This window comes from Seriola lalandi, unplaced genomic scaffold (genome assembly GCF_002814215.2).
Source record: "Seriola lalandi dorsalis isolate HSWRI2012SDOR001 ecotype SW California unplaced genomic scaffold, Sedor1 jcf7180002054875, whole genome shotgun sequence".
Lineage (NCBI taxonomy): Eukaryota > Metazoa > Chordata > Actinopteri > Carangiformes > Carangidae > Seriola > Seriola lalandi.
In genome coordinates this window covers 738,082-749,888 of record NW_019525428.1, presented here as the reverse complement: position 1 = coordinate 749,888, position 11,807 = coordinate 738,082, and the positions used below count along the sequence as shown (strand labels likewise).

The following is an 11,807-nucleotide window of genomic DNA, read 5'->3' as shown; positions in this document are numbered from 1 at the left end:
CTCCCTCCCTCTTCCTGCTCCTTTACGCTCCGCCCAGCCCTTCATCCTACATCCTCGTCATGTTCACTGCCTCACATAATGCAGGAACTGGGAGCTTGCCAGCCTGTGAATCAGCCATAGCGACGTCTCCCAGCTGGTAATAACAACTTGAAGTCTGAGTGCGAGAGGAGCAGTGGACCAGGACGATGTTCATGTATTGATTGACAGCTGGAGATCCCACCCCTGACTTTGGCCTTCTCTTATTGGTTAGAAGGGCAAGACTTGCTTCAATGAGTTCGGCTCACAGACGCCTTTGACAGCACCTCAGGTCTGGGTGTCATCAGATAATCCATAATTCATTTGTAATTTAAAAAACAAAACAAAACAAAAAACGTAAATCTGTTGACAAAAGGTTTTTGGTGTCAGAAGCAAAAAATTAACTGGTCTGTTTTTTTGTCTTCAGCACTTTCTTTTATCATTATTTAGTTTGAGTTTAATCACATGGTCTATTTTTTTTTTTGTTTCTAAACAAAAAGCGAGAAAACCATTAATTAATTTATTTTATTTTTTAAAATGGTCCAATTGTGTGCGAGTCAAAATAAAATAATTTTAATAATTACATTTTTTTTTAGCATATTTAAACTACACAAAAATGTAAGAAAAAAAAAAGACATACTGTAGCTTTAAGAATCCAAAGCCACAAAGTCAAAATCAGTCTGTAGATGTCTGATCTTTGGTCGATCGCCAAGAGAGGTTGGTGTTGAGGAACAGATCGCAGAGGACGTGTGATAAAATAACCACAATCCTTCAACATAAACAACACCAAGGAGCACGGTGGTTAACGCCGCTGTAAAACAGAAAAACTGAGACACTGTTTGGCTGAAAAAAAAAAAAGGGTGTCTCGAACAGAGATGACACAAAGAGCAAAGCGGGAAATGAGAGATCTCACAGGATTAAATTCATTTTCCACCTGTTGTACCTGGTGTTACATGTGTTCATTGTGCATGAATTTTGACCGGATAAACCCAGTCACCTCATTTTCCTAACCCCACCTTCACGGTTACATTTGCCTGAGAACAGTAAAAACTTAATCTGTATCCTGGATCATGTGACGACCATATTGTACCACCAGCCGCTGGTCCCAGACTGCGACTCACCCTCCTGTTGTCTGCTGGGCTGTGGTAGAACTGGGAGATGACCTGCTTGCTGCCGTCCTTGAACTTCGGCCCCAGAAGCTGGAACTTCTCTGAGACGAGCGTGAAGGTTGTCCCGTAATCGTAGGACACGTAGACCTGGAGACAAAGAGGGGAGGAGGTGATCAACACCTGCACAATCACGCTCCACGATAACTGGGGGGAAAAAAAACGTCTGGATTACAGCTGAATGATTGATATTACTTTTATATCTAAGATATGGTTTGAAAGTAAAAGTTAATGAGCTAAGGAAGGGACAGTTTAAGATTTCGACTGCTCTAATGACACCTGTCACAGGTAAATTTACTCAGCTGTGGTTTATTAACAGGAATTATGCAATATTCTCTTTATGCTGGCGACTAAACACTACAAACACACCTTGTTTAACGGACCACAATTGTAACTTTTATGACCATAATTGCCATTTAAATTGGGATTATTTCTATTAATTGATGATTAAAAGAAATAATCCCAATGTAAATGGCAATATTGGTCATAAAAATCACAATCAGATAAACTCTGATGAAGAAATGGAAAAGCAAATTCACTGAGACATGAGATACTAAAATGAATTAAGCTGTAATGAACCAAAAAGGCTGAAGTATCTCACTGGAGACAATTTGACATTTTAAAATGTCTATTCTTTCAAAACATTTGGTGTATGATTTTTGGGACTCCGCAACAGGAAAACATTAAAAATGAAAGATATTCTTTTTTAAATCAGACAAAACAGCAGCTTCCATCCAAAGATATCAATATTAGTATTGAACCTGGAAACTCCCGATAAGTAAAGAGATTAAAGAGAGTTTCTGTCTCTTAAGCTCTTAAAGTTGTTGAAGTCTGCAGCAGCCCGGACCAGGAAGTGGAAACAGAAGAGAGGAGGCTACGTTCAATGACTGCGCTTCACGTGTGGCTCAACAATCATAACAATGCCGGAAACTCGAGAAACATGTTAAACAAGTGTGATGTGTTCAGGTGCACTCACTGAGCTGGTTCTGGGCCCGGTGGCTCCAGCGCTGTCTCGGGCCAAGGCTACGATGACGTTGCTCTTCTCTCCCGCCCAGTGGACCACCATCTGGTTGTGGGAGTCATTCAGGTTGGCCTGCGGGAAGGAGGAAATGCATGTCAGGGAAACACTGCACAGAATCTCTCCTCAGACTGATGCAAAGATGAAACTTTGCTGCAGAGACACCGTGGAAGTAAATGGAAAAAATGAAAACAGAAAAAGCAGCAAATGGAAGGATTAAGAGCTCTGATCATTGTAAGAACGCTCGGTGTACTACTGAGCTAATCAATGAAGATTAGCTGGAATTTATCTGCTCATATATTCATCTGTTGATTGACATCTTCCCTTTACAAATGAGAAATTAAATCCATAATCAATAAAACACACCCTGGCTCAGCTGAACTCACAACAGTGTTGGAGGATCATGTCTGCAGACCTCAGATATGACGTTAGTCCGACTCTTCTCTCCTCGTGCTCCTGTTACACTGTGTTTTTAGTGTTTAACAACATCATAACCGTCACTTACGGTGTCAGTAACATTCACACTGCACTTTAAACCTGCGTTACAGTTCAGAGTATTTGAATATTACAGCTCAATAAAATTATAATTACTACCTTCACAGTCTTTAAGGGAATGGCAGGTGTGGCCTTTTTATTCTGTCTATGGCACAAACCCATTGGTTCCAATTGAAAGTGCAAATCTTTAAAAACACATCACAAATATTTTGTTTTCTTAAAAAAGGCTGGAAACTATTTGTTTTATTTTTATTTTTATTTTTTTAACAAATATCACTCAAACAGGAGGAAACAGTGAATTTGTTGGGAACTATTTCCTGCTGTGGATGAATACACATTTGGTGTTCTAGTGAGGACCGACTGAGTCAAAATAAACTACAATGTGTGTTTGTACATGTTGGGCCTGGGTGATATCCAAAACGTAATATCTCCATGCAGATCAAATATCACGATACACAATATTATCAAGGAGGAGTTTTAATATAATTATATTGTTATTGTTGTATTTTATGTTTCAGTTCATTTTGTGTTTTTAATAATACATAATTATGTTATTGTTCTATCATATATAAATTATATATAAAAAAAAATATATATATAAATATCTATATATATAAATATCTTTTTTATAAATAAAAAAATGTTTTATAACAATTATATTGTATTGTATGTTTCATTTATTTTTTTTAATAAATAATTACATTATTGTAGTTTATGTTACATTAATTTTTTAAAATATATTATTATATAATTGTATTTTATGTTTCAGGTATTTTTTTGAATATACAGTTATATTATTGTAGTTTATGTTTCATGTGTAAACGATGCTGCCAATAAACAGCAGTTTTATTTAGCACATGCCGAGTTACAATGTACAGAAAGGAAAGCAGTGAAAAGAAGGTCGAACTGTAGCAGGTGTCACCCAGTGCAATAGTGAGGCTCAGTGATGTAATAGTTTTTTGCCAACGCTGGCGGAGAAAAATGAGCTACACAGACGGACACCAGAAAGATTGGTTTTGGTCTTTTTGATAAAAAATAAACACGACGCAGACTTTTCCTTTAACCGTGTAAACACCTGGCTGATCGAGCTCTGACAGTGTGTGTACGTGCATATGGACGCATCCCATGTGTAGGTTGGATAATGCAATAACTTACTCTAAAACACACACACACACACACACACACACACACACACACACACACACACACACACACACACACGGCCTCCCCTTCAGCGCACCTCCCATCGGGCACATAGATCAATGAAAAGAAATGGGCTATTTCATCTTTTTCATTGTCACTGCCTCGCCATCTCATCTCCTCGCTGCTTTCCTTCCCTTATCTTTTATTGATGATCCTGCGAGGGGCCGGCCTCTGAAAGGACTATATTTTTTTTTTTGCTTCCAAGCCTTTTTCTGCACTTTCCTAGCGTCTCACACTGTGGAGTAAACAACAAGTATCTCTGCCGCCCCTGTCAGCTGCGATCAGACACAACCCTCGACCCAGTTCTGCTTTGTAACTTCTACTATCACGACAACGATGCGGACGACGGTGCCAAAAAAACGCTGGCGCCTTCGAGAGCACGAGGAAACGGAGCCAAATAAACTATTCATCCTGAAACATGTCAGCAGTTGAGAGCAGCTGCTGCGTCGCTGGGCCTGTCGTGTTGTTAACGTTCGGGTTTTAAATTCACCAACATTCAACAGTAATCTTAAAAAAGTAGACGTGCATCGACAGAAAAGGCAGACACACTAATATCTGCACTCAGAAATCTATACACCAATGCAGCAACAACAGGGAGGGGGGGTTCTGGGAAATGTAGGAAATCATTAAAGGGTTAGACTGCAGAGAGTATTACAATACTTAGATAGATAGATAGATAGATAGATAATGATGATGATGCGTTTTCCTTTAGTGTGACGATGATGTCACCGCGAGGCGACCAGACTGAGTGCCGCGGGCCAGACACACATTAAAGCGTTTCCCCGTGTAGCTCCTGACAAAGGCACGACTATGGGCCGCTGTCAGGACGCCAGCTCCACTGACACACAACCTGCTTTTCAACCTCTGGCTTCAGTAACCAGCCCTCTGCTCTGCCCCCTCCCTCAGGGCCGCCGCCTCGGTGAGAGCCGGGGCTGCCTGTCAGGCCAAGGTGTTGCAGCAGTAAATCTCTGCATTTTCGGCTTCATTGACCGCGATGAGAACAGGCCAAAAAAGAAGAAGAAGAAGAGGGGGGCGAGCAGCTCTGCAGACCAACACGGCTGAACCTAGACATGGATGATGACTGTGGAGGTAAGAACTACCAGCGAAGGGTTAACTCGCCGCTCTGTCCGCAGGTAGTGGCTCAAAATGGAGGCAGCACCACTAAACATTGGCCGTCTCGACCATAATGAGGAGCGCTTGTGTAGCGCACCATAAAAGCTTGGACTTATTTGCGTGTGCAGCGCAGCATCTTTGTTATAAGCTCCATAAACTGCTGCTCTCCGCCTGCAGAGAGCTGGCTGTGTGGTTTGGCTCAGTGCTGTTGACTCACAAGCTCCTTCAAGCTCGGCTGACCTTTTCATGACCCCCCCGACCACACACACACACACACACACACACACACACACTGACACAGACACACACACACACCCACAAGCTTTAAATCACTGTAGGCTTGACCAGCAAGCATTTTCATTTCATTTTCTTTACAGGCGATGTGCACAGCAAACGACGCGTCACAGCCCTGCTGTGGCTGGATGTGTGTGTGTGTGTGTGTGTGTGTGTGTGTGTGTGTGTGTGTGTGTGTGTGTGTGCGTGTGTGTCGTCTCACACCCGGTTCTTCTTGCCCAGCTCTCGTTATCTTTACGCACCGGGTCTATTTTTGACAAAAGTGCCTCGCGTCTTTAAGGCGTGAAATTCATTTTTAATGCTGAATGAGAATAATGAGAAGAAGAAGAAATTTGAGAAAAGGAGGCGGAGAGACGACAGCGCTCCGACTCTGTCTGTGATCACCTACACAGAATTCATGATATACAGTTTTACCTATTTGCATATTTCTCTGTTTCTAGTGTGAAATATGATCATAGCTCATAAACAGGCCACTATGTTTACCGGCACTCGTTGTCAAGGTGATGTGCTGCAGGTACAAATCACTATTTTATTATCGCTACGTCATAGGCTTGGGCCGATATTCGATAATATTGAGTATCGCATATGTAATAAAGTCGGAGATGGGTGAGGCGTGCGCGAGTTCACCTTCAGTCACCGTTCAAAATTCAGAACAGACAAAACCGTGGTTTATCTGGCATGTTTCTTCACCTTTCCAGTGTGTATGAATGCATGACGAACTATCAACGTTTCTTCTCCTCTCTTCTGATTGGCTCACCGACCTGTTGTAACTAGAGCTCCAGAGAGAAGCCTGAGAGAGGAAATGTAAAACTACACTGAGATGAACCACAAATATATCTTCTTATGGATCAACCCTTCAAATAAAACGCAGAAGAAGAGGAAAATATGGAGCTTTAAACTGCTCTTGCTGTTACCAAGGTAACCATGGATGTCACCGAATCAGATAGACTTAGCTTAATTACAACAGGCAACAGTTAAACAATCTTTCTTCTGTTGTTAATAAGTTTAACATGATGGTGATTAAAATACTTCAATATCAACATATTAAGGTATTTATAAAAAATAAAATTTTTATAAATATTTCACACTCCAACCAATCAAATAAATGGGAAACTACATCACAACATTAATCTGAGGCAATTATCTCATGGAAACAGTGTCAACGCTGCTTTAGGAGGAGAAGCTGTAGCCTAGTAACAGCAGGAGAGAGACACATGATGAGACAGACGAAGCTCCTTTACCATGATGAAGATGACGGCACCTTCAGACCAATAGGAGCACAGTATAATACTGTGGTATGTGGTATGTTTCCAACATGGGGGGTTGCCCAGAGGTGGTAGAGAGGCTGTCTCTTATACACATCTTAAAGCCAGATAGGCTCCACTAAACCCAGCAGACCAGGATTCCTCTCCTGTCAGTGATTGGTTCTGTAGATCGGTGATCCATGATGTGATTTTATCAATAAAACCCACGGTCACACTAAATTGTTTCTCTCTCTGCTGCGCCACCCGCGGCGCTGAGGACTCAACCCTTTTTCTGCAGAACAAAAAGGACAAAGAACAAAGAGCCGTGTTTTCTTACATTATCACTGACCCCGGTTTTATTGGAAGATAACCTCGTGTTGTTCATCCGCTAATTATCTGATAAAACCTCACAGTTTCAAACAGGAAAGAGAAGGCGATCGATTCGCTTTTATATCCGTACGCTGACGACTCTCTGGGATCCCTCCACCGCGCCAGAGACACGAGGCCTGACTCAGCTGACAGGCGAGGAAAAATAGGCCCTCACACCTTCCTCTCTGGATCTGCTCCATGCCATCGAGATGCAGAGGGATTAATAAATACGCAAAGTGAAGCTGACATTACGGTAAAAATCTTAATCAGGATTATTTTTGATCAATATTGAGATCACGATTATTTAACATGATTACTCACTGACTTTTTGACACATTTATTGAACTTTAAGAAAAAAAAGGTATTTTTAACTGGACGTTGAAATAAAATTAAATTAAAAAAATTAAAAAGATTAGATAAATAAAATAATAAATAATACATAATATGTAAATATATAATATAAAAATTAATAAAAAATAAATTAGATCAACTATGTTGTAATATTAATGTACTTCCACAACCTCCTGAAAACAACTAAACAAATATTCAGTATATAAAAATGATAAATAAAAATAAATTAGACCAAAATAAATCCGCACCAACAGACTGAAAACTCCAAAACATATATTCAACATTTTGTTAAAATAATTTTCAACATATTCTGCTCAGTAACTCAGTCCAAGGAAATTAAAGGCTGCTCCGACTCAAGATGACGCACTCCTACGTACGTCGCTAACATGCGCCGAGACGTAACCAGGAAGTGGATGGGGCTGAAGGTTTTTACACGGGGGGATGAAATCTGTTGCGACACAATAATCGTTTTATCTCGATTATCCTGTTTTCATAATCGTTGGAAAATAAAACCGTGATCGAAAAAATAAAATTAGATTAATCGCCCAGTCATAGCCGACGTCTGGGCAACATGTGTTGACAGATGCTAAACGGTCGTATATCAGTGCTGGATGATTTATTGGGAATTCATTTTGTGTTTTAGTTCGATCACTGTAAAGATCTTGTATGATTTCTCTCTTCTACATCAGACCTCAGTGTTAACAGCCAGTTACAATAGAAAGATTTGCTTTGAGGCCAAGTGGGAAAATCCTGTTTCATGCTCAAAGTCCTTTGTCTTGCTCGCTCTCACACAGCCCACTCTTTCCCCCTCCTGCAGAACCGCCCCACCCCCCGAGATGCCGCCATATTTCCATTAAAAAGAAGTAAGAAGAAGAATATATATTTTTACAAACATTTGGTTGCACCACCTGACATTTTCAGATCGGTGAAGTTAAAAATACAGTAAAAAAAAAAAAGAATGTTTTGCGAATAAGAGTTCAGATTTTGAAAAATATGCATATTATCTATTGTGAAAAAACTTTCTAAAAATACATTTTTAAAAGCTTTATTTGTCATTTACCTTCATTCAACACGCTGTATAAAAGGGGCTTCGGTCTCTCTCACACACGTCTCACCAATCTCCAACTGCCTGCATTCATTAGTGTTATAGATCTGGTTGTAATATGATTATGACTAAATTTAAACACTGATCATTTTACTACTTTTTCCATTTATTTTAATTATTAATTAAAATTCTAAAGTGTGTGGTTAATCATTCATGAGACTGATTTTTATGAGACCGATCTGAAGCCCCTGATTGCACTAGAAAATCTAAGTTTATTGCTTCACCATTATAGATCTGAGAGTCCTAGAAAAGACAGAATCACACTCAGCACTGCTGTCACAATAACAAACACAGTTTGAACAAGTAATACTGACAAAATGATATTCCCGAGTTTGAATTGAAGAGGACTCCACCAGTTTAACACTGCTGGTACATCTTCTTTAATCTGATCAAGATCCAACTGGGATTAAAGTGTTAAAATTATAATTTGTGGTTTTGAGTTAGTGTGCAGTTCTTTGTTATAAAAGCCAGTTACAGCAGAAACAGGTGGTGCTAACGGTTAGGCTAGCTGAACTGCTGCAGCTGCCGAGCCAACCTCTAAAATGCTGTCCTGCCAGGAACATGCTAACGCTAGTTAATCACAATAGCTCTATTAACAGCTGTGTGCTGTTGCTAATGGGAAAGTTGAATTCACACAGTTTATTCCAGAGACGGAGGTGTTGCACCAACCGTTGCCTCCTTTGTGGAGCAGTTTAGCAGAAGAGGTTAAAGGTCCTCCAGTGTAAAGGTCTGTGTCCATGTGTAGTGTGATTATAGATCAGGTCTAGCTTCTATATTAATACTGTGAAAGTATCAAAGCCTCAGTCCACAGAGAAATGCACACAGCCTGTATTCAGAAACTGAGCCTTAAAACCAGCCGTCAGGACTTCTGGAACTTTGTGATGTCACAACAAAGCAGTCACCAAGCCCCGCCCACCTGGACCCACCATCCAAACCTTGCAGGATTTGGTTTCTCTGAGTGTTTTTACCTGAAATCTGCTGTATTTTCATTGTTTCACGCAGAAAACAGTCAGCCAATCAGAAGAGAGGCTCAGAGCCTCCTCTCTTCTGATTGGCTCACCGACCTGTTGTTACTAGAGCTCCAGAGAGAAGCCTGAGAGAGGAGATGTAAAACTACACTGAGATGGTTTTTGGTTCTTAAAACCACAAAAATATATCTTCTAATGGATCAACACTTCAAATGAAACACAGAAGAAGAAAATATGGAGCTTTAAATAAAAGTGGACTGATACTAAACAGCTTAGGGGTTCGCTGGGGGCTTATGGATTAAGACACCAACCACGACCTGAAACGCCCACGATTCAAATTTGACCACGGACCGATCAAATACACAAGCACACATTCCCGGTGAATTACTGAGCAACATGAAGGGGCACATATCTACTGTTTACCTCGTGATGGATGAGACAAAAGATAAAATAGTTGCTGCCGGAAAAAACTTTTAGTCCTGAAAAAGCTGAATCACTTGGCCTGAAATCACTTCACTGTGCCCGAGCAGGAGGTCCGTCACTACTCTGCACTTTCAACTAATTTCCCAGAGCATCGCTGAACCAGATAAACAATCACCGCCTTTCATGCTCTCTCTCTCTCTCTCTCTCTCTCTCTAATATCCCACCTTACACATCACTCTTCTCAATCACTTTTAAAACGGCGTGTTTTTCGCCTTTACATGTTTATTTGTGTCAGGCTTTTCTTTTCACTAACAAGCCGTTACATGCAGCAGAGAAACTGGCTGCATTCCTCATTTGCGCTTGGATCCAAATAAAAAAGAAAAAAAAAGGAAAAGCCGCTGGTCTTGTGTAGCTGCGGCGTTTCAATCTGGCCGTCTGACAACAGTTAAGAAGCATCTTCACCGGTTATGCAAGCTCCACTAATGTATATTGCTTATTTAGGATGGGAGCAGAGCCATGGAAAAAGCCCATAAACAGTTTCCTGCAGTGTTTTATATTCACAAAGCGTATTAATTGGCATGGGGAAGTAAAAAAACCTAGCTGTAATACCATGATAAGTCTTGTAGGATTAGTCATCTACACCAGACAAGTCCAAGCCAGACACATCCTGTCAGAGTATTAGCAATGCATGTGAAACCTGGAAACCACCAAATGCAGTTAAATAAACTCTAGACAATGCTGTTAACCCAGCCTCTTCAGCACCAGCTGGAAAGGTGTAGGGACAAGTGTCACTTCCCATCATCCCGCTGGGGTTAGCTCAGGTTCGATCATTTCAGTTCATTTCAGGCCGTCTCGTCTCAGAACTGTCTGGGAACAGAAGATCTTATAAGGAAACAGAAACTGAACGTACACATCAGGGAAATGACTCTTGATTTGACTTGAGAGGATTTTTTTTTTTTTTTCTGCATCTCAGGCTTTAGAGCAGATAAGGAAACCACTTTATCGCTATCTGCTGCATTCCTCTCCTTCCTTCCCGCCTTTCTGCCACTGGCAATCTATTGGGGGGGGGGGGTCGGCCTCGGTGTTTGGTACAGACCACGGAGCGGTGAGGGATTTAACAGACAGATAACAATGAGCTACACCTCGCTCTGACCATCTTTAATTGAAAATCGATCAGGGTTCCAATAAACACACAATCCAGGGCGTCTTTCATTAAGACTGTGTTATAAAATACAGAATCATGAAGGTGTAACCAAAGGGAAGAAGTGTGCGCAACTAGTGGTGGACGATCTTACTTCGTCATATGATCCTACTTTTTTACTTTCTGCAGATGAATCGTACAGATCGCCTCATTAAAAAAGGTTCTATATATAGATATTTAATGTTAAAAATGTTTGTTGTTAACAAAAATGGTTGTGACACAATCCGTAAACGGAGGACAGGACTGGGCTGGAGAAAAGCAGCGTCACAGAAAGCGTCACACTGGCTGAAAGATGCAAAATCACAACTTCCAGTCAAGACTTTCACAATAAAATCCGAGCTGACACAGAATGCAGATCTTGGATTGCGATTATCAGTAAAAAGATTGCGATATGATCTTTCGGCCTGATCACCACGCCAGTGTGTGTAAACCACGGCTGACCAGCGCCTGACCCCGAACACCGTCCTTCTCCAGCACAACAGGACCGACTCAAGTAAAAATCTGAAATCAAAGACATGGAGTAAAACTGGCAGACCAGGTCCAGGAGTCATGCACACACATCCACTCGCACCTTCCTCTGGACCAAAAGGACCTCCACCCAACTTGAGGACAAATCATCAGTCTTGACTTTACGCAGCCACCTCGGTGCATGATGGTAATTCTGATTAACATTCCCCCACATTCAGAACTGAGCTCATTTCCTACAGGGAGCAACAACCAGCTTAGGTATTTACCCCACACTCCTCTCTCCACCTTCCCCTCTCCTCAGCTCTCCATTATTCAGCAGCAAAGGGGGGATGGTGGTGGTGGAGGGGTTGTGTGTGTGTGTGTGTGTGCGTGTG

At 41.1% G+C, this 11,807-nt stretch overlaps 1 protein-coding gene across 1 annotated transcript in view; it reads right to left on the bottom strand.

Moving 5' to 3' along the window:
- The window catches only part of sorl1 (sortilin-related receptor, L(DLR class) A repeats containing), a 74,284-nt gene that overhangs the window by 55,921 nt on the left and 6,556 nt on the right, over positions 1–11,807 (bottom strand). The window contains exons 2-3 of the mRNA XM_023428486.2: positions 2,158–2,274; positions 1,137–1,271 (exon numbers count right to left, since the gene is read on the bottom strand). Of these exons, the coding sequence (XP_023284254.2) occupies positions 1,137–1,271; positions 2,158–2,274 (252 nt within the window). The remainder of the gene's footprint in view (positions 1–1,136; positions 1,272–2,157; positions 2,275–11,807) is intronic.